Source organism: Hypanus sabinus, chromosome 18 (genome assembly GCF_030144855.1).
Source record: "Hypanus sabinus isolate sHypSab1 chromosome 18, sHypSab1.hap1, whole genome shotgun sequence".
Taxonomy (NCBI): domain Eukaryota; kingdom Metazoa; phylum Chordata; class Chondrichthyes; order Myliobatiformes; family Dasyatidae; genus Hypanus; species Hypanus sabinus.
This window is the reverse complement of record NC_082723.1, coordinates 15,305,090-15,326,567: the sequence shown is the minus strand read 5'-3', so window position 1 is coordinate 15,326,567 and position 21,478 is coordinate 15,305,090. Positions and strand designations below refer to the sequence as shown.

The following is a 21,478-nucleotide window of genomic DNA, read 5'->3' as shown; positions in this document are numbered from 1 at the left end:
TCTCCCTTTCTTTTCCATTTCTGGAACTCTAGGAGGGGACTTCAAAGTTTGCTACCCTTGACATCAATCCAAAACGGGCTCAGAAAAGACAACAGCAACAAAAGGATCTGGTAGGTTTGCCCTTGAGATCTGTTTGATGTGCACTAAACAGTGGGTTTTAATTTATCCATTATAATCAAGCCCTTGGACAATAAAATCCGAGGAAAGAGTCCATTCCCTCTCATGATTCTGTGCTGCTATCCCATATCTTTACCATCAACATAGATTCGGGCCTCTCACAGATTCCACCGCTCGAGTTATTTTACAGGAGTCTATTAACCTACCATCCCATACACCATTGGGACATGGGAGGAAACCTAGCTAGTCACAGAGAAAGCATGTAAACTCCACGCGGACAGCACACGATTGGGTTGTGGAGCCACGAGGCAGTGGCTCTATTAACAGCACCGTTCTGCTGCCCTGTAATGGCACACCCCCTCTGAGGTCACAGCTACTCACCAGCCTCCTGGATCTTGCCTGTCCAGTCGGCTTGGGATTACTGAGCTGCAGTACAAGCTACCCAAGCATCTTTTCCCCCGGATGGCCTCGCCAGTGCAGTTAGAAACCTGTAACTAACACAGGAATGTGAGAGAGATTGGGAGTGTTCACAGCAACATGTGAGTTGTCATCTATTGTCACATTCTGTCCTGCTCCAACACACCGCTTTACAGTTTCTGCGGTCCAGGCTGCTAACTATTCCAGTGGCTGACCCTAACCAGTAATGTCGTTTCTCTTCCAGGGAGTCATGCAAGGCACAATCCCGTACTTGGGAACTTTTCTAACCGACCTGGTTATGTTGGACACTGCAGTGAAAGACCATTTAGACGTAAGTGAGAAATAGTCTGGGGTCTCCTTCTAAACAGAGCACTCACTTGATTCAACAAGCAGCTGCAGTCTGTCTGCGATGTTTGATTGCCATGGCAAATGTGTCCTTCACTGGTGGAAACAGGTAGTTAAGTGGTGATCTCCAAAGAGTCGATTTCTCTGTTCACGCGTTGTCTAGATATGTGAAGTCGCAAATCTCACTCGCAGGTTGCTCCGGTCTGTAGTGGTGATCTGGTATCAGGCTCTGTTCTCCAGGTGATTAGCACGATACATCCACAGCCTGCCCCATTAGTTGAACCAACTTTGCGGTGGAGACACCTCCGCAGTAGATTCTCTGTCCCTGTGCAAGAGAGCGCGAAGGGCTGATTCATTGAGGGTCTAGTAAATGTAGCCCCGCTGTTTGACCTCAGTTAAATCTGTTCCTTTCCAATCCACAGGGCGGTCTGATCAACTTTGAAAAAAGGAGAAAGGTAAGACACTTTAATGGCTTCTTTCATAACTGCGGGTCACTTTCAAAATGTGCCTGAGAACGTGAGTCCCCCATGAAGGACCACTGTGCCTGCTCGCAGGGAGAGCTCGTATCCCAGCTGGAAACCCATGTCCAGACGCTCTGGCCCCTTCACCTCGCATATTTACTGTACCAGACCTGTACTCGGAGACCTGGACGTGTTGGCCCTGGTAGTATGGGTTTGAATCCCAGTGGGGGGCCAGTGATGGGACATACTGTACCCAGGGGTCCTTATCCTAACTGCCTGTAGGCAGCTAGGGATGGACAAAAAGTACTGGCATCACCAGTGCATTCATATCTGGGCACAAATACTAAAGCAGAATCTTTAATTATAATCAGCTGACAGGCTGGGTTCTACCTGCCCTCAGATACAGAGAGACAGCCACAGTTAGGATAGGGGGCTTCTGTGTGTTTATCTAGACCGCTATGGCTTGTTCAGATTGCATTCGGTGCTGTAATGCTGCTGCCACCAGGATTTGGGGATCTCCCCCTCACCCCACAATGTGAATTAGGAGCCTTGCACTCACACATTTGCTTCCAAAGTGTTGCTCCCGTGTGTGGCTAATAGTGCAGACTGAGGACAAAGTCTGGATCGGGAGCACAAAAGACAGGAAAAGAGTCATTGAGAAGAGTGTGATATGGTTGTATCTTGTCCTGCATCCTCCATTAACACCAGTGAATGTTTCTCTGTCAGGAGTTCGAAGTGATTGCCCAGATCAAGTTGCTGCAGTCTGCCTGCAACAATTACTCGTTCACACCAGACCGTCGGTTTGTGGAGTGGTTTCGGAGCGTGGGCAGGCTGACAGAGGCAGAAAGGTGAGCGGTCTCTTGTGCTGATGGGGGGGGGGGGGAGGGGGTTGGTAATAGTGCTGTCAGAGAACCAGGTGGTTTACTGGCGTGCGTAAAGCCCGTATCCCTGCTTGGTGCTCACATCTTGTACCCACCTGCCCAACAGAGCAAACATTTTTCTAGATTAGCTTTATAAAATTGCTCTCGGTGGTTGATTTAGATCTCTTTGTGGAATTGGACTTCCAGTGAGAAGCAAGAGCCAAGATCCAGTGACTGGGTGAGGCCTGGCTGGGATTTTAAAGCTTGCCCTCTGAATGAAGGGGGCTAAGAGGGTGAGAAGCACTGTAAGATGATGCCCAATTCTGACTTTGTTGCTGTTTTTACAATTCCAGTTATAATCTGTCTTGTGAAATTGAGCCGCTGGCAGAGTCTGCAAGCAACACTCTGAAGGCAAAGAAGAACACGGGCATCATTAAGCGATGGAGCGAGTGAGTGTTGTTTGCTGCCTGGCCTTGATTAGCTGGGTCTCCTGCAGAATGTAATGACATAGAAGGGAGGCCCCTGGGCCCGAGTTGGCTCTTTGAAAAAAAACATGCAATTAGTGCATTACCTTGAACTTTACAAATTCTTTATGCAAATCTCTGTAGGAAAATTACTATTGAATTTATTCTATTTTATATACAGTGGATTCCAATTAATTGGGACAACTCTTAAAGAGCAAAAGCTAATCAAGAAAATTGCTGGGATTCCCTTTAACACATACAAGATGCTGGAGGAACTCAGCAGGCCAGGCAGCATCTATGGAAAAGAGTAAACAGTCAACGTTTTGGGCCAAAACCCTTCAGGTCTATCCTGCTGAAGGGTCTCGGCCTGAAATGTCGACAATAGGCTTTTCCATAGATGCTGCCTGGCCTCCTGAATTCCTCCAGCATTCCGCGTGTATTACTCGGATTTCCAGCATCCACAGATTTTCTCTTGTTATGAGATTTCCTTTACTTGGGACGCTATGCCACTTAATCTGAACAGGAGATTTTTCCTGAACAGTTTTTAACTTGCATCAGTCATGTACACTTGTGCGGCCATTAGATGCTACTGTGTTTAGATCGAGCAGTTTTTAAATAGAGTCTGCAGTGTGTATTTGTGTTCAAAAAAACAGTAAATTTTGTCACTGATAGTTGGTGAGAAATAAACAGTAAGACAATTCAGAACCCACTGCTGTTCCAAGCATTCAGGCTTCGAAATGCCAGAAACAGCCAAGAGTGAAAATGAAACAACTTCACTACTTCAACAAGTGAGGAACTATGAAGAATTTGAAGGTATCGATAATCATCTTGAATGTTACAATGAAAATGAAGATTTGGAGGATGCGATCATTGAAAGCATTGTATGAAGGCAGTCCATTATCTGCACCAGGTGTCTACACTGATCTTGTTCATTTGTAGTCAATCCAAAGACGTGGTACTCTACACTGGATGAATTCCTCTGTGGATAACTATTAGGAACTATAGTGCCAAAGCTTATTAGTTTATAGTACCCAAGTAATATTGGTAGTGTTCTAATTTGTTCTGTATTTCACTTAAATAGATAATTTGTTACTCAGTTTGCCTTTTTTATACCTTTTTAACTATTTCCATGAAACTTCAGCTGATTGGAGCAGCTGCTTAATTGGGTCAAAATGTACTGGTCCCAATGTGTCTCAATTAACCAAATCCACTTTAGTGTATTCCTGGCCACAATGCACAGTAGGAAAATAAATTGTCAGCTCACCTTTTGCCTACCACCTAGCCCCTTCCATACAAAATCACCAAACTCACCACCACTTTCTTTATAATTGGGATATAGGAACGTAAGAAATAGAAGCACAAGTGGGTCCTAATTCCTCTATCTCCCTGTTGGCCTCTAAGAATTTTGAATGGTTCAATTAGATTCTTCTATACTCAATTGAGTCTTGGCTTAGTTTGCCAAATCCCTGTTTGTAGGACAACGCCCCAGTAGCAGGAATCCTCATTGCATTCTCCTTCATTGGGGAGACCAGACCAGCACATAGTATTGCAGGGTCCTACAGTGAAATGAATTTCCATATGTGCTCAAATCCTCTTACAGCACCAGCTAGCCATTTACCTTCCTCATTGCATTCTGTAGGAGTGAGTAGACATTTGTGTTGTTAAATGATCACCCTCTAAAAATACAGTGCAGGAGTTTTTTATTTAGGAAGCATTTTAAAGTTTCCCTTGGGTGCAGAATAGTTTGGTGTGGTAAGAGCTGGGAGGTTAGCCCGTGTTCATTTCTGAGTTGAGGTAAGCTGGTTGATCAAAGGTCAATATTTGGAGACAGTTGGCCTCTGTGTTCCTGGGGATGAAGACAAGACAGGCAGGAGGTTCTGCTGCAGGTCTATCTCAGCAGATGGGGAGTGCATGGAATTGGGAGGTGAGGATGGTGGGGGCACTCCCACAGTATTCGCTCACCGTTAGGTTCAGGGAGAACCTGCTCAGGAAAGAAAAAACACATATAGAATTGTTGAATATTCTACGTTACTGGAGTTTATATTGATATCAGTGGAAGTAAACATTGCAAGAAGAGTAATGGGAACTGTTGCTGATAACCCCAAAACAAAGTGGCTGCTCAGTTTGTCAACACTGCATTGTTCGGCTTGTTAACTTCTTTCCCCATTGACTCCTGCAGCCGACAGACGCCAGCCACGGATGCGCCGAGTTCGGGTGCCCAGTCCCGATCCTGCGAGCAGCTCAAGTATGGGCCATACCTGGGTGGCGGGGACGCAGCAGACTCAGTCAGTGTCACGTCCGCCGGCTCCAGCAGCTCTGACGTGGAGGAAATCAACATCAGCTTCATCTCCGAGTCACCGGATTCCCAGGAGAAGAAGGTAGGGGAAGAGGTTGTGCAAACAGTCACAAGCTTTAACTGTGAGGTCTGGTGCCACAGACTTGAGTGTCAGCTATCCTAGCAGTTAAACTGGCCTCAGGAAGCCTGGTGTAACGAAAGAGACTTCAATGGAATTAGATACCCACCCTTTTTATGTTGCCACAAGACCTATTAGAAAGAGCTAAGTTGTTCCTGCTCCCAGCTGAAGATTGTTCCAGGGGTGATCACTGCTTTCTCCTCCATCCGCTTCCCCAAAATATATCCATTTCTTATTGCCCTGTTAAACCCCCATCCATTGGGGTTTCCAACTCTTCATCATTATCCTGCAGTCCCCAGGAGTAGAAGGTTAATCTCCCGAACCAGGCTCAGAGCAGCTAAAACCAGCAGCAAGTTAAAGGAAAATAGAACTCAACGGGTCTGTCAGTTTGTTAGAAACATGCTGAAGTTGAGCAAGGAAAGGCTGGCTGTTTGACAGCCACGAATCACCAGATTGAGTTACAAGAGTCCATTTGCCTGCCTTTAGTCCCGCAAGGGAGTGTTGTCTCCCACAGTAGATATGTTGGCTGACCACCAACAGCTCTCCGGTATAGGGGTGAAGGGAGGAGTTTGCTTGCTGAAGTGTCCAAGCAGCCTGGAGTTGGGACTCTCCCATCCACAAACACTTCTCTGTTTTCTTCATCAGCCCACAGTATTATACATTCCTTCCTGGGGTTTAAAGAGAAATTCCAGGTTGTCAGCTTTGTACATACCTGCAATATTTTAAAGGGACACAAAATATTAAGAAATCAATGTCCATAATCCACAAACTGTGCCCTTTTACCTCCTCTGCCCTGCAACCCAATGAAATATTTGTGTTCCTCCAACTCAAACCTCTTGACCCCTGCTGAATTTAAATCCTCCACCGGTGATGCTGGTGACCTTTGCTACCCAGAGCTGTCTCATTGCTGGGGTTTGCTCCCTGAACCCTCTACCTCTCAATCCACTTTTAAGACGCTGTTTAATTTCCATAATGTCTCTTGAAGTTTAGTTTTGTACACCAGTCTTACTGTGAAGTGCTTGGCCTGTGGTGCTGCTCTAAAGGTGCCATTGTGTGTGAAGTTGTGGTTGTAAGGGAGGCGGACGTGAATCGAGCTTGGCGCTGGTGTAGGTAAAACACAAGGGTGCTGGTGGCAATGCTGGGGTTAAAGGTGGATATACACTGTAAACCTCTGCACAATTTAGAAGCTCAAGTTTTATTTCAGTCCCTGTGATTTTTTTTTACTGAACGCTGGATTACTGTACCAGCTTTTAACTGGCAGGTACAACATTCCAAGCTGGGCCAGACTGGGCGATCTTAGTACCAGTCTGTCCCGATGGTAAACCTTTATATTTTGTTCCCTATATTTTATTTTCTTTTAGTTCTGGGAATCAACATCGCTGTCCTCATTGGACACGTCTGGAATCGGCTCAGGGTCAAGCAGTGCCTCCTCTTCCTCAGTGTCCTCCACACCCATAACGTCCTCCAGGACGCACAAGCGCTCTGTCTCTGGAATATCCAGCTACTCCACACTATCTCTGCCACTTTATAACCAGCAGGTGGACGACTGCTGTATCATTCGGGTCAGTCTGGATGTCGACAATGGGAACATGTACAAGAGCATTTTGGTAAGTGTCACGTACTGCTGTTCCTGACGTATTTCATTGTGCATTGGGGGAAGATGGGGGGGGGGGGGGTAGCCCAAGGTAAGTAAGGGCTATAATCAAACACGAGGAGGTCTGTCGATGCTGTTAGTCCAAAGCACTACATACAAAATGCTTGGAGGTACTTAGCAAGCCAGGTGGCTTTTATGGAAAAGAGTGAACAATCAAGACGTTTTGGGCCAAGACACTTCATCAGGACTGGGGGGAGAAAAAACTGAAATCAGATCAAGCAGGTGGGAGGAGGGGAGGAAGAAGCATAAGGTGGTTGGTGACAGGTGAAACCGGCAGAGAAAGAGTGGTGAAGAGCCGGGAAGTTGACTGCTGAAAAAGATGAAGTCCTGATGAAGGGCCTTGGCCCAAAATGTTGACTGTTTACTCTTTTCCATAGACGCTGCCTGGCCTACTGAGTTCCTCTAGCATTTTGTGTGTGTTGCTTGATACAAGCAAAACTCACACTCCAGGGCAACATGCTTTTAGCTATCTTTTGGATAAACTCACCCCCATGCACCATCCCACCCACTGTAAGGCAGATACAAAAAAAAGCCATTACTATTCTGAAGGAAAGCACAGGCCCGTAGGAACAGTGGTGAAGTGAGAAAAGTACAACCTAACAGTGCCAGTGCTTGAGTTCAATTCTGACTTCGGGTGCTGTCGTGTAGAGTTTGCACACTCTCCCTGTGACCACAAGATTTTTCCCTCATCCCAGGTTAGTTAGTAATCCCTACTGGTATGCAGGTGAGTGGTAGAATATGTGTGAAGTTGATTGGAATGTGGGGGAAATAAATCGTGATTAGTGGTAATGGGTGCTTGATGGTTAATGAGCTGAAGGGTGAATTTCAACACTATCCATCTATAACTCAATATTTATACCCTGCCACTAGATGGTTATGATTAATGGCTGATGTTGTAGCCTGACTGTGGCCTTTAAGAAGGAAATGGACAAGTGGTCCAGAAAGTCTTTTAGGGCTGCAGAGCCAGGAGGTAGGAATAGAATTGGAGTGTTGCTCTGAGAAAGAGTGAGTGCAAACTACCTTTGGCGCTGTAGCCAATCTGTGATATAAACCTGTTCATGTCTCCCTTGTGTTAGGTGGGGCTGCTGCATGCAGTTGGCCTATTTGGTTCCAAAATGACTGCAGTTACCGTACTTCAGAAGATAGACTACAAATGCACAGTTTCAACTAGAAACATTGATGCTTTCCTCCCAAGAGATGCTTCTCACTCCACTGAGTTCCTCCAGCAGATACTGCTCCCCATTCCAGAGTCTGCAGTCTTGTTATGTTTTCCCGGCCCTGAACAACGAGGATATCTAATGCATGGGCTTGCTTGTAATGCTTTCTCTAAGATCAGATGGCTTGATGAGCTCCAAGGTCACTGATGAGGTGCAAACCAGTGTACAGGCACTCTTCATGGATGTAGGTGTCCCATGGAGAGCATCAAAGGACATTTGTAGAGACAAAGGGGAAGTGGTGCCGAGGAAAGGTGCAAACTATTTGTGGTAGACGTTCTCATTTACTGAATGAACAACAGGGCAATTTTCCAGTTTTCTTTTAAAGGTTTAAACCTCTGTTCTAGGTGACAAGCCAGGATAAAACACCTGTAGTCATTCGAAAGGCCATGGCCAAACACAATCTGGATGGGGACAGGCCTGAGGATTACCAACTGGTGCAAATCATTGCTGAAGACAGAGGTATGCATGTCATTTAGATGTTGTGGGTACACAGGACTCAGTAGAATCATATGGGTCATTCACACTGTCCCAGAGTGAACTTCATTCTGGGTCATTTGCACTATCCTGTGAGAGCTCCCTTTAGGGTCACTCTCACTCTCCCAAAGTGGATCAGTAACTGTGACCAAACAAAGGAGCCTGGGCAATATGTATCACTTTAAATCAGAATGGCTTGACCATTGGCACGGTTAGGAAAAATCTACAGCCTGCACTGCTCCCAGAGATTACCATCTAATTGCTGTGAGCTGAGGTATCAGACCATGTATTGATTGGCATGGTCAGTGCTACATGATCCTCTAAATAGCTGGTAAATGCAGCAGGAAAAAGCAAAGCTGTTTGTAATCTGAAATAAGCAGAGAGTGCTTTAAATACTCAACAAATCAAATGAGTCTGTGCAGAGAACTCTTGATCCAAACCATTTGGATCAAGGTCAAGGTTTCTCTGCACAGACTCATATGATTTGTTGAGTATTTAAAGCACTCTCTGTTTATTTCAGATTACAAGCAGCTTTGTAATGCCTGGCTAATGCATCCATTAGGGAGATTAAGTTATTGAACTTAGTGTAGACACCACACAATACAGCATAGATAGATAATGCAATTTCCAATCTAACTTGAAGTCACATTATCCATCTACCTCTATGGTGTCTGAATAAGCCGGTGCTAGTTTGCCTAAACATAGTTCCATGACTGACTTTAGTTGTCTCCATGCCAGGGAAGTCCATAATTGGCCAGGATTATCTTCCCAACTACCTTCAGGACGTACTGAGGTTGCAATCCTTCAATGAGTCCAAGGTCAGCCTTCAACCACCCTCAGTGCTACACAAGTAGTAGTCACCAAGTGAGAACTCATCATGTGTGTTAAGTTACTTGCAGCAAGAATGAATATTTCCGTAGAAAAAGGGGTAAAACTAAGTGCCGAAGGAGTTCGATTGAGAGTTTAACATATTTGCTGTGGCTTTGTTTAACAGAACTGAAAATCCCTGACAATGCCAACGTGTTCTACGCCATGAACTCTTCCGTCAACTATGACTTCATGCTGAAAAAAAGAGGACACTCAAAACCAGGAAAACCAAAACACGTTTCGAGCTCAACTCTCCCCAGAATGAAACAGAAAGGACTGAAGATTACAAAAAGCATCTTCTAGCTTCTCTGAGTGGACCTGTTACCTGTGCTCGCTGGGCTCATCCTAATGTTAGATATATATAAAAAAAATTCAGTGTTATTGATAAATGTGCAATATTTTCTGTGACTAAGACTATTGAAAGGCATTAAACTTGGAATGGATATTGGAATTATGAAGGTTCGGTACAAGGCAAGCTTGGGATCTATCCTGCTCCTTAGAACTGGGTGAGGGTTAAGTGCCCTTCATTGTTGTGGTACGTCAAAGAGCATGTGATCAGTTGTCACTTGGAGCGATGGTGGGAATATAAGAAGATGGAACTGCCTTTCCATGAAATGGCTGATCGAAGTATAAGCTGCAGAGACACTAGTTCTCTATGAAGTCTGTAGCATTGTCCTTCAGCACCTGATTTGCCCAGAGTGGGTATTGAACACTATTAAAACACTAAATCTATCATCAAAATAGCTAAGCTATTGGTTCTTCAGTTATGGAACACTTGCCCCTGTGGCTTGCCAATGAACTACAGTCATAATGAATCACAAGGTCCAACCTGAACTACAGGGAGCAAAGTTTAAAAGCTGGTTGCTCCATGATGGGTACGAGTGATGAGTGACTTGTAATCCTGTGAGGAGAGATCCCCACTTTAAAGGCTGTCTGGCACCAGAAGAATCTCTTGATTCACAATAAATATAACAGACATCCTTCTTGAAGTTTATCCAATAAAATGTTGTGGGGAATTCCAAGAATTTCAATCCCACATCTCTTTCCTGGATGTTACCAATCAGACCAAAGACTGAAGACATCTAGTGTATGATACGGTGCAGAAATACATGGCCAAGAGTAGATGAATCATTGTTATAATTAAGAAATGATTCTATCATATTGGTTAGTTAAGCTGGAACTGACAGAATTGTACAGTTATAATTTGAGCCATTCTTCGGCTGATACAGAAAGACCTTTGTTTTTTATTTGCAAATACTATGATTCAATTTCAAATGAATTCTTTTTTTTTTAAAGTTTGTTTTGTACAAAAAAAAAGCACTTGAATCTTTTTTGGGACAATATTTATTCATTGTACAGACAATATATTGATGAGTGGAATTGTAAATTTCTTACTGTTGAATATGATCTAATATATTGACTTGTTACTTGTATGCAGTTGCTGTTTGCGTAATGGGTCTTTTGTTTTGGTGAGATGTGTTGTCTTTGTTACATTTTTGTATATTGTAAAAAGAAAGAAGATCATGAATACAGCTTCAAACAAGATGTGTTCTTTGGGCTTTTATATATGGCTTTTAGTTATGGCACGTGACCAGGATTGTTTGCCACTTGCCTTTGTCATTGCATCCTGCTGGTAACTGGCCTGCACACCATTCTAACAAAGAGACACCCTTTCATTCAACACAGTGCCCATTTACTCCAGCTCAGACACGGAGTGCCAACCCTACACTGCCCTTGCATCCTCGTTGTGTTTGTGTGTGCCTGTTTTGAGTTTGGACAGGAGTCATTCCAGAGCTTGCAAGATATCACCTTCAACTGATCTAGAGTGGTTCAGGATCCAGCTCCTAATACAGACAATGCAACCTCAACTACAACCCAATATCAAAATCAAATCCCCTGTTGTTTGTATTAGTCTTTATATTTATCTGGTCACAGCCTTCCAGGAGTATTAAGCAGCAAGTCTCATGACTTGCTCTGTAAGTTTTCCATCCTAATGTCAAGCAAACTGCATCCAAAGTAGAAACATATTTAAGCCCACACCCTGCCATTCCACATTAAGTTCAGTAACCATTCAACACTGTCATTACGTAACTTCTGTTGTAAATATACAGCATGAAAGGCTCCTTGTACCTGCTATTCCCACTAGTCTCATCCCAAGAATTGACCAGATCTGAGTTTGCGCTTCTTCCACCCTAATTGCCAGCCAATTATGTCTGAGCTCAAGTCTCCAGTGTGGGATCTGAACCAATAACATCACAGTCCATAAACAAGGGCTTTCCCCTGTTCTATAGCTGATATCTAATCTGTATCCCTCCAGAATTACGCAGTTCCAGTCATTGAAACAGACCCAGGGTTAACCCAGCACAACAGCTCTTAATGTCAGAAACATTCTAAATTGCATGTGACATTCAGGTCCTAAAGCCCAAAACAATGGGAATCAGAAGAAACTCTCCATCAGCTAGTCATATCACAGCAGGAAAGATCACTGTACGAGTGTCACCTCAGTTGCTGATAGCAATGTCCTAGGCCCAGTGATCAACAGCCTTCGATCTTAAAGTTACACTGATAAATCACACAAATGTTCATTTTCTTTCCCAGCATGCAGTAACACTTGGATGGTGTTCAAACTTGGCATTATCTACACGTCAGCCAAGGCTGGCAGCATCAGTGACTTCCGCACATTAACAAAGAGTAGCAAAGGAAGAAACAAACCTCTTTCAGTTTAGAGCAGGTTCTGTTATTGAAGAAAGTGATTGGAAATCAATAAAGCAAATGTCAAGACTCTAATCACTGCATTTATTTTAATGCTAGTAAATGCCATAATCTGCATTGCTAAATAGAGAATCAGAGTGGAGTGCTTTGTGTTTTCCCAGATGCGGTACTTCAAGATACTATTTGAATGCAGAGACTAAATTGCACAACATCCATTGCCATGGAAACATTGATCGGTTCTGAATTTTGCTGCATCATTTGCTCTGAATATCTTCACTGCGTCAGCTTTAATCAGTCCACAACAAAACAAAAGCCATCTTCAGGGGTGCATGGTGGACAGGAGTTGGCCAGGGTACCACGGTAACCCGGCCGTTAGCACAGTGCTATTACAGATAGGGTGGCAGAGTTGGGAGTTCAGTCCTGGCAGCCTCTGTAAGGAGTTTGTACGTCCTCCCCGTGGAATGCATGGGGTTTCTCCAGGTGCTCCAGTTCCCTCCCAGAGTCCGAAGACTTACTAGTTAGTAGGCTAATTGGTCATTGTGAATTAACCCATCATTAGGTTGTCAGGAGTAACTTGGTGGCATACCTCCAAGGGCTGGAAAGGCCTATTCTGCACAGTATCTATAAATAAATAAATAACACACACACTGCCACATTTCACAATGTTCCAAAGCTGCACATATTCCATTCCCTTTCAGCGTTGGGATTGTTCCCTGTGACATTCTTTGGTGTTTTCCAGTCCTCACCAACTGCCCATGCCCCTCTTATGCCACTTTCCCAAGCAACCATTGGAGGTGCAGTCACTATCTGTTCATATCTTCCCTACCCATTATCCAGCAACCCCCACTGTCCTTGCAGCTGAAGCAGTAATTCACTTAAACTTCCAACTGGGGGTATTGCATTCACAATGTCATCTAATCTACCCAAAGAAACAAAATGGTCAGGTGACAGTCTTGCAGATCACTTGCACTCTGTCCAAAATGGCAAATCACTATTTCCTCTAACTTGCTACTTTCACTTCCCATTCACTCGCACTGTGACTAATCTGTCCATGACTCCTGCACTGTTGTACTGAGGCCCAATGTAAGCTCCAAGGAACCGCAGTTTATCTGGGTACTCTGAAGTTTTCTAGACTCAATGTCAACATCTATAACTTAGGTGGCATGCACCAGCTGGTTGCATTTTAAATCATCCATCCATCTGTGCTGTTAGCTCAGTTTCTCTCTGCATTCAGCCTACCCTGCTGGGTATATCCAAAGATCTGGACTTTGACAACTTTTTTACATTCCTGTTATTGCCCTCATTTCCTGCATTCAGATACTCTCTAAGTGGATCCTCTTTAGTAACAGACATTGGTTAATATCTTACAGCACTCCCTTGGCACTTAAATCCTCTTCCTTGATTGGCTGGTACTTGGAGGTAAGGCCTCTGCTCTTTGCTAGACGTCTACTTACATGTACAGGAAAACAAACCAGGTGGGTCCTCGGTTTAAAAACCACATTTCTTATGGTGCAGTGACCCCTGAATGTTGAGTTGTCTGCCTGGCCTTCGGAGTTAACGTCTCACAGATTAGAGTCTACAGGTGGCAAAACAGCACCGGCTTCTCGGAAAACACGCTTTCACAATCACCTCACCCACTCTAAAGGAGCAGCAAATCTTCCCTGCTCTAGATGAAGAAATTTCTGCTGAACTGAAAACAAGCCCCAGCTCGCTTAACCTTTTTCTCTGGAATGAAGGAGGATGACAGGTGATTTGATAGAGGTGTCCAAGATAATAAGGGACATAAACATAGTGTATAGTCAAAGACTTTTTCCCACGGCAGAAATGGCTAATACAAGGAGGCATCATTCTTAAGTGAATAGAGAAAACTATAGTGGGGGGCGGGGAGGAATGTCAGAGGCAGGTTCTTTACACAGAGAGTGATGGGTGTGCAGAATGCCCTGCCACGGGTGGTGGTAAAGGCAGATACATTAGAGGCACTTGGAAAATTCCTAGATAGACATATGGATGATAGAAATATGGAGGGATCTGTAGGAGGTAAGGGGAAGCTTGATCCTAGGCCAAAAGGGCCTGTGCTGTGCTGTGATGTTCTATGTACTAATTGCAAATTTAATTTTTCATGACTGACTTGCATGATTCTCTAGGAAACACTTTGAAAGGGGCTCAGAATTCATGCCTACAGGAAGGGTAAGGGTAAAACAAAGAGTTAAGGTGAGGAAGGGTGGCTAGCAGTAACCGCAACAGGGTCTGATTGGACCATCCTTACTGGTACTGAAGTTTAAACCAAACAACCTATGTTGTAGTATTGGTGTGACTTGGACACCGCCGTAGATTGAACAACCACCTTAATTCAACAGACTTCCATTTTTCTTACCTATGTCCTGACGTCATACGCACTCTGACCTACGAATACTCACACAATACATTACAACCCCCTTCTCAAGATATTTTTTTTTAACAACACTGAATTACCAAAACAATGCCTCTAGGTATGCCTTTCTTACATTGCAACAGCCATGACATAAACTAAAAAATATCTTAACTTCCTATACTGTATTTTACATGTTATCTTACAATATTAACAGCAGTGTATTTTCTTTTTACTAATATAGACTAATAAACCTTTTATTCCACACCTTGGAACTTATAACATGTGTGGCTTTGCATCAAACTGTGTGAGACTGTAGGTAGATCGAGTCTCTGTATCTAGCTGGAAGTTTGATTTGTCTCCCAGACTGTGTGTGACAAAACTGTGATTGTGCTTGTTCTTCATCAGTGTCAGTCTCTTGAGTGACCTCTGTGTCTTTGCAGTCTGCATCACTCTTGGTGTTGTTTGTTTCCATGTCTGTATCTGTGGAAATGTCCTGTGCATCTGTATGTGGAAACTCCCTCTCGCCTGTCTTCAGCACATGCTTCCTGTTCCTCCTGTAGACTCTTACATCCGGCGTGTGAACTATGAAGGATCTTAGTTGCTGATGTCTGTTCACAACCACAGCTGGTTGCCAAGTGTCTCCTCTCTGTATTCTGACATTTTCACCTGTATGCAGAACTGGCAACTGTCTTGTATGTCTGTCATAGTAGCTCTTTTGCTTTGTTTGCTTGTACTTCTGCTTGTCATGTACTTGAACATTACCTTCAGGAGTCAGTAGAGTTGTGGATGTTGGCAGTTTGGACTTCAGACGATGTCCCATCAACAGCTGTGCAGGAGAGAACCCCACACCCTCAACCGGTGCGTTGCTGTATTCAAGCAGAGCAATGTACGGGTCACCGCTGCTGCTTGAGCATGTTCTTCACAGTTTGTACAGATCTCTCTGCTTGTCTGTTAGACTGAGTGTGCCCTGGACTGGAAGTAACATGTTGAAATTCCCAGCTTTCTGAGAACCCTCTAAACTCACCACTGGCATATTGTGGACCATTGTCATTAACGACAATATCTGGAATACCATGTCTTGCGAATGTCGACTTCATTGCGGTAATGACACCTTGACTGGAAGTGTCACTTGGTGATCTCTGGATATTTTGAATAGTAATCCACACAAAGCAGATATTCTGCACCATTGTAGCAAAAGAGATCTGTGCCAAAGGTCTTCCTGGTAGTGGGCAGGGAAGCAGAGACTCTCTTGGATTGCTGTTTTTATTTTCATTACAGACAGCACACTGAGACACAATGTCCTCTATCCGAGTTGATGTGCCTGGCCAATAGAGAATGTCCCTTGCTCTTTCTTTACATTTCACTATCCCTAGGTGTGACTCATGAATTCTGTTGAGCATTTCTGGTCTCATTTGGTTTGGTACAATGAGTTTTGCTGCTTTGAACATTAGTCCTGATGCATAGCTGATTTCTTCTTTAAATGTCCAGTATTTCTGCATTTCCTTTGAGACATATTTTCTTTCTGTTGGCCATCCATTCATTGTAATGTCTCTTACCATTAGCATTTCAGGATCATCTGCAGTCACTTTCCTGAACATATTCTCCTCAGAGATGGGTAGCTGAGGTGTAACCCAGTTGATCTCCAGCTCTCTTCCTAGCAACTCTTCCTTTTGCTCTTTGAGGTAAGCACGGCTCAAAGCATCAGCGATGTACAGTTCTTTTCCTGGCTTATAGGTGACTGTGAGAGTGTACATCTGTAGCCTGAGAAGCATCCTTTGCAGCCTCGTAGGAACTGGGTGGAGTGGCTTTTTGAAGATGCTCTCAAGTGATTTGTGATCACTCTCAACCTGGATTTCTTTGCCATATACATATTGATGGAACTTCTCACATCCATAAACTATGGCGAGTAATTCCTTCTTGATTTAAGTTTATTGGCGTTGACAGTCCCCTAAGTGCTTGTGACCCATATGCCACAGGCCTCCCAACCTGCAGTATAACAGCTCCTATTCCCTCCGACCTGGCATCCACATACATCGTCACTGGTTTATTGACATCATAGAACTTGAGTACTAGTGCATTGGTAACCAACTGCTCCAATGTGTCAAAACTTTTCTTTTGTTCGTCTTCCCAATGCCATTCAGTGTTGCTCTCTAGTAGCTTTCGAAGTGGAGTGCTGACCTCTGATAACTTGGGAATGAATTTGGCAAGATACTATATCATGCCCATGAACCTCAATTGTCCTTGCTTGTCATCGGGTGGTGGTAGCTGTACCACAGCCCTGACCTTTTCATTATCTGGTTTTAGCCCATCAGTGCTGAGTATGTGACCTATGTATTTGTTCTCTGTAGTTCTGATCTTACATTTGCTTTTGTTCAGTTTTAGGTTGTATTCACATGCTCTCTCCAGGAGCTTCCTCAGTCTCTGAACATGTTCCTCAACTGTGTCACCCCATATCAGTATATCATCAATAATGTTGACCACCCCGTCCAGGTCTTCAATCATTTGTGCCACGGACCTCTGGAATACCTCTGATGCAGAAGAAATCCCAAAGGGTAGACGCAAGAAACGATATCTCCCTATGGGCGTGCTGAAAGCGCATAATTTGGAACTTTCCTCATCCAGCTTGATCTGCCAGAAATCTTGATTTGCGTCCAATACTGAAAAGTATTTTGCATTAGACATGCGGGAGACAACCTCTTCAACCATGAGCAGTGGATTAGTGCTTTTTTTTTTTGGCTCGGTTGACATCTTGTGGATCCAGGCAAATCCTAATCTTTTTCTCTGTGACCACTGTCACCATACTATTTACCCAGTCGGTTGGTTCTATTTGTCTTGTTATGACTCCCATCTGTTCCATTCTGTGTAGCTCCTACTCGATCCCTGAGAGCTACTGGAGTCTTTCTCGGGGCATGCATGACTGGTGCAATAGTTGGATCAATCTGGATATGGTGTTTCCCTGGTAAACATCCTAATCCAGAAAACAAGTCAGCAAAGTCCTTGAGAATGTCATTTTCTTTTTCAACACCATAGATTCGCTTCACCAGGCCTAGCTTTGTGCATGTTGCTTTGCCCAGTATTGCTGGAACATGTTGCTGTACTATCTCAAACTCTATCTTGTGTTTTTGTCCTTTGTACACACAGGTGAGTGCTTTCTTTCCCGATGGCGCCATCTTGTGGCCAAAATATACAAGCTTGCAGGTGGATTTTCTGTCTTCCTCTGATGTCCAGTGAGTTAAATGTTTCTGCTGAAATTACATTGCACTTTGCCTTAGTGTCAAGCCTAAATGTCACATTCCTCCTGTTTATTATTAGATCTTGAGTCCAATCATTTTCATCCTCCATCTCTGCATTGTCAATATTCTTGATGCATACCTCCTGTTCCACTTCAACTGTGCCAATGAACATGTCACTATTGCCCTCACTCTGTTCCACAGCATGCATTTTCCTTGCATGCTCCTGCAATTTGCACATCTTTGCAAAGTGATTTTTTTTCTGGCATAACTTGCATGTCTGACCAAAGGCTGGACATTTTCTGTATCCATATTTATAACCACATCTGTTGCAGTTAACTTCCTTTTGATCAACCTGTGGAGCTGACTTTTCTTGTCAGTCTACTCTTGTCAGTTTTCACAGTTTTTATTTTGTGCACTTCAGTCTCTTCATTAGGCACTTTAACCTGACTTGACGTGATCTCGCTGGCATGGCAAATATCAATTGCCTTTTCTAATGTAAGCTTCGCCTCTCTCAATAGCCTGCCTCTCACTTGATCATCTCGTATGCCGTGTACAATCCTGTCATGTATTAAAGAATCATGCAGTTCTCCGAACTCAGTCTTTTGCCTTGTTCTTTAAAACTGTTACATAGGTGTCTATGGTCTCTGTTGGTCCTTGAGCCCTCGTGAAAAACGTGTCGGATGTACGGTAGGTTTTTTCTCATTTCACAGTAATCTTGAAATTTTTTCTTCAACATTTCGATTTTATCTTGCTCATCATCTTTGAAGACAAACGTGTTGCAAACCTTTATTGCCTCTTCCCCCGCCACATGCAGAAACATAGCACATTGCACCTTCTCCATCTTTTCAGCTACGCTGCTGGCAGTGCAAAACAGCTCAAACTCCTGGATCCATATTTTCCAGTTCTCAGCAAGATTACTTTGTAAGCTTAAATTTGACAGTGGCTGTAACTGTGACATCTTTTACATGTCTTCTCTTCCTTTTTTTTCGCGATTTCTTCTGACACCATGTAGTATTGATGTGACTTGGACACCGCTGTAGATTGAACAACCACGTTTATTCAACAGACTTCTATTTTTCTTACCTACGCCCTGACATCATACACACTCTGACCTACGAATACTCACATAACACACTACATATGTAAACAGGGAGCTGCTGCCATCTACTGGTGAAAACCATATAACAATTACAGCATGGAAACGGCCCTCTTGGCCCTTCTAGTCTGTGCCGAATGCTTACTCTCACCTAGTCCCACTGACCTGCACTCAGCCCATAACCCTCCATTCCTTTCCTGTCCATAAACCTATCCAATTTTTTTTTAAATGACAATATCGAACCTACCTCTACCACTTCTACTGGAAGTTCGTTCCACACAGCTACCACTCTCTGAGTAAACAAGTTCCCCCTCGTGTTACCCCTAAACTTTTGCCCCCTAACTCTCAACTTATGTCCTCTTGTTTGAATCTCCCCTACTCTCAATGGATAAAGCCTATCCACGTCAACTCTATCTATCCCCCTCATAATTTTAAATACCTCTATCAAGTCCCCCCTCAACCTTCTACGTCCAAAGAATAAAGACCTAACTTGTTCAACCTTTCCCTGTAACTTAGGTGCTGAAACCCAGGTAACATTCTAGTAAATCTCTGTACTCTCTCTATTTTGTTGACTAGAACAAAGAATCCTGCAAATTTTCACACTACATTTCCAAAAATTGCGGTGTAACTTTCCCATGCAGTTTCAGGAGGGTCTGAGAGCTGATGACTGGATGACGCTATTGGTTGCCACAAGCAAGCCAGTCAGCCCCAGCACCATGAGCATGAGGGAATCTGGGCTACTCACTGTATATGGAGCCCATTCAGAATGTGATGTGGTCAGGAATTGTGTTAGGCTGTTCCTAGCAACAGACACTGAAGCGGACATAGAGTACTGGAGAAAGATGGTCATCTCAGGGAAGGGCACACTTCGGTCTGCCTGGAACTTGCTGGTCCTCATGTACATCAACTGTCCATAAGGGAATGCCGCTGCTTGGCATATTCCAGGTTGCAGGAGGACATGCTAAGAGAGAAACTGAAGCTCGGTACAGCCAACGCTGAGGCATTGTGGGGAAGGACTGCTATGTAACATCCAGTCACTATTAGACATTGAGGGACTATGCTTTGTGTAAAAGCTCTACTAACACATTAGCAACTGCACAGCCCTCAAATGATACAATTAGATCATCACAAACACGAGGTCTATCTATGGCCTCCTCTACTGTCAAGATGAAGCCACACTCAGGTTAGAGGAACAACAACTGATATTCCGTCTGGGTAGCCTCCAACCTGATGGCATGAATATTGATTTCTCTAACTTCCGTTGATACCCCTCTTCCCCTTCTTACCCCATCCCTTATTTATTATTCCCCCTTTTTTCGCTCTCCTTTTTTCCTCTCTCTGCCCCTCTCACAATCACTCCTTGCCTGTTCTCCATCTTCCTCTGGTGCTTCCCTCCCCCTTTCTTTCTCCCTAGGCCTCCTGTCCCATGATCCTCTCCCTTCTCCAGCTGTGTATCCCTTTTGCCAATCACCTTTCCGGCTCTTAGCTTCATCCCTCCCCCTCCAGTCTTTTCCTATCATTTCAGATCTCCTCCTCCCCCTCCCACTTTCAAATCTCTTACTATCTTTTCTTTCAGTTAGTCCTGACGAAGGGTTTCGGCCCAAACCGTCGACTGTACTTCTCCCTATAGATGCTGCCTGGCCTGCTGCGTTCCCCCAGCATTTTGTGTGTGTTGCTTCAATCAGATCATCAGCAGCCTTCATATAGTTAATTCCTAGTTGATTGCAGTGTACTATGTCTGACAGGAATGAAACATCCAGTTCCATTCTAGTTTAATTGTCATTCAACCATACACGAGTACAGCCAAATGAGAGAGTGTTACTCTGGGGCCAAGGTGCAAAACACAGTACCAACAGTCACACAGCACAAAACACTCATAGCTCATACACAATAACAAGCACATAAGATATCAGTAAGGTACAGCCACATAATAAAAAGAAAGTCCAGACTCCAGCCACATTAGAGCTCGTCTTCTGCCAAGTGAACTCGTGGGTGGGGGGGGGGTGCACACCAACTCCAGCCTGGACATTGTGCCACACCGCCCCCGGTAGAGTTCACCAATTCCAACACCTGGCAGCTGTAAACCAGGCGAAGACCTAGACCATATGCATGCAAGATAGTGAGCACATCAGTAAAATATAGCCACACAAAATATAAGCATATCGTATACATGCTTTAAAAAGGTGAAGCACAGTGTGGGTGTGCCAGACAAGTCCTGGGTAGAGGAACCAGAGTTGTGGAAAATGGAAACTGTACCCACAATAATCAACTGATTTGTCTTAGCTCTGAACGAGTAAGTACCCTACTCCTCCACCCCAACCCTGGCAGCATAAATGAAATAAGAACCAAGTGAATATCTGTTTCTCGGAACAAGCAGTAATCTTTTTCCTGACACAGTCAATAGTCCGTTTTTTATTGCCACAATCACTTGGCAAGCATTCCTGGCAATTCTTTTTTGAAAGACGTCATGGCATGGAGGGATGCAGCAAGTTCATGTCTCTACACCCACATAGGCCTTTTTGTGTGGGTGGAAAAGGGAGAGTTTGACAAATCTACAGACATGTGAACCAGACTGTTTTTTGTATCTACTCTTCGTCTCCCTTTAACTGAACAACATTCCAGTGGTGGCATTGAGGACAAACTCCTAAACCAGCCTCAATTGTAACTGTTTCAGTCTATATACAAGTCTGCTCTCTGCCTGGAAATGCCAAAAAAAAATGCACAGATGTGATCCACCCACAAAAGACATCTAATCAAACTATTGGCTATTGTCCCA

At 44.0% G+C, this 21,478-nt stretch overlaps 1 protein-coding gene across 4 annotated transcripts in view; it reads left to right on the top strand.

The window, feature by feature from the left end:
* LOC132407346 (ral guanine nucleotide dissociation stimulator-like) overlaps window positions 1-10,835 on the top strand; it is a 156,723-nt gene extending 145,888 nt beyond the window's left edge. For 3 of the 4 annotated variants that reach the window (XM_059993704.1, XM_059993703.1, XM_059993702.1), the window contains exons 10-18: window positions 33-110; window positions 779-865; window positions 1,302-1,334; window positions 2,067-2,188; window positions 2,554-2,649; window positions 4,844-5,042; window positions 6,440-6,685; window positions 8,294-8,408; window positions 9,418-10,835. In XM_059993704.1, the coding sequence (XP_059849687.1) occupies window positions 33-110; window positions 779-865; window positions 1,302-1,334; window positions 2,067-2,188; window positions 2,554-2,649; window positions 4,844-5,042; window positions 6,440-6,685; window positions 8,294-8,408; window positions 9,418-9,593 (1,152 nt within the window). In that variant the 3' untranslated portion in view covers window positions 9,594-10,835. The remainder of the gene's footprint in view (window positions 1-32; window positions 111-778; window positions 866-1,301; window positions 1,335-2,066; window positions 2,189-2,553; window positions 2,650-4,843; window positions 5,043-6,439; window positions 6,686-8,293; window positions 8,409-9,417) is intronic. The other variant, XM_059993705.1, reaches the window with a different exon arrangement.
* Window positions 10,836-21,478: the final 10,643 nt, after the last annotated feature.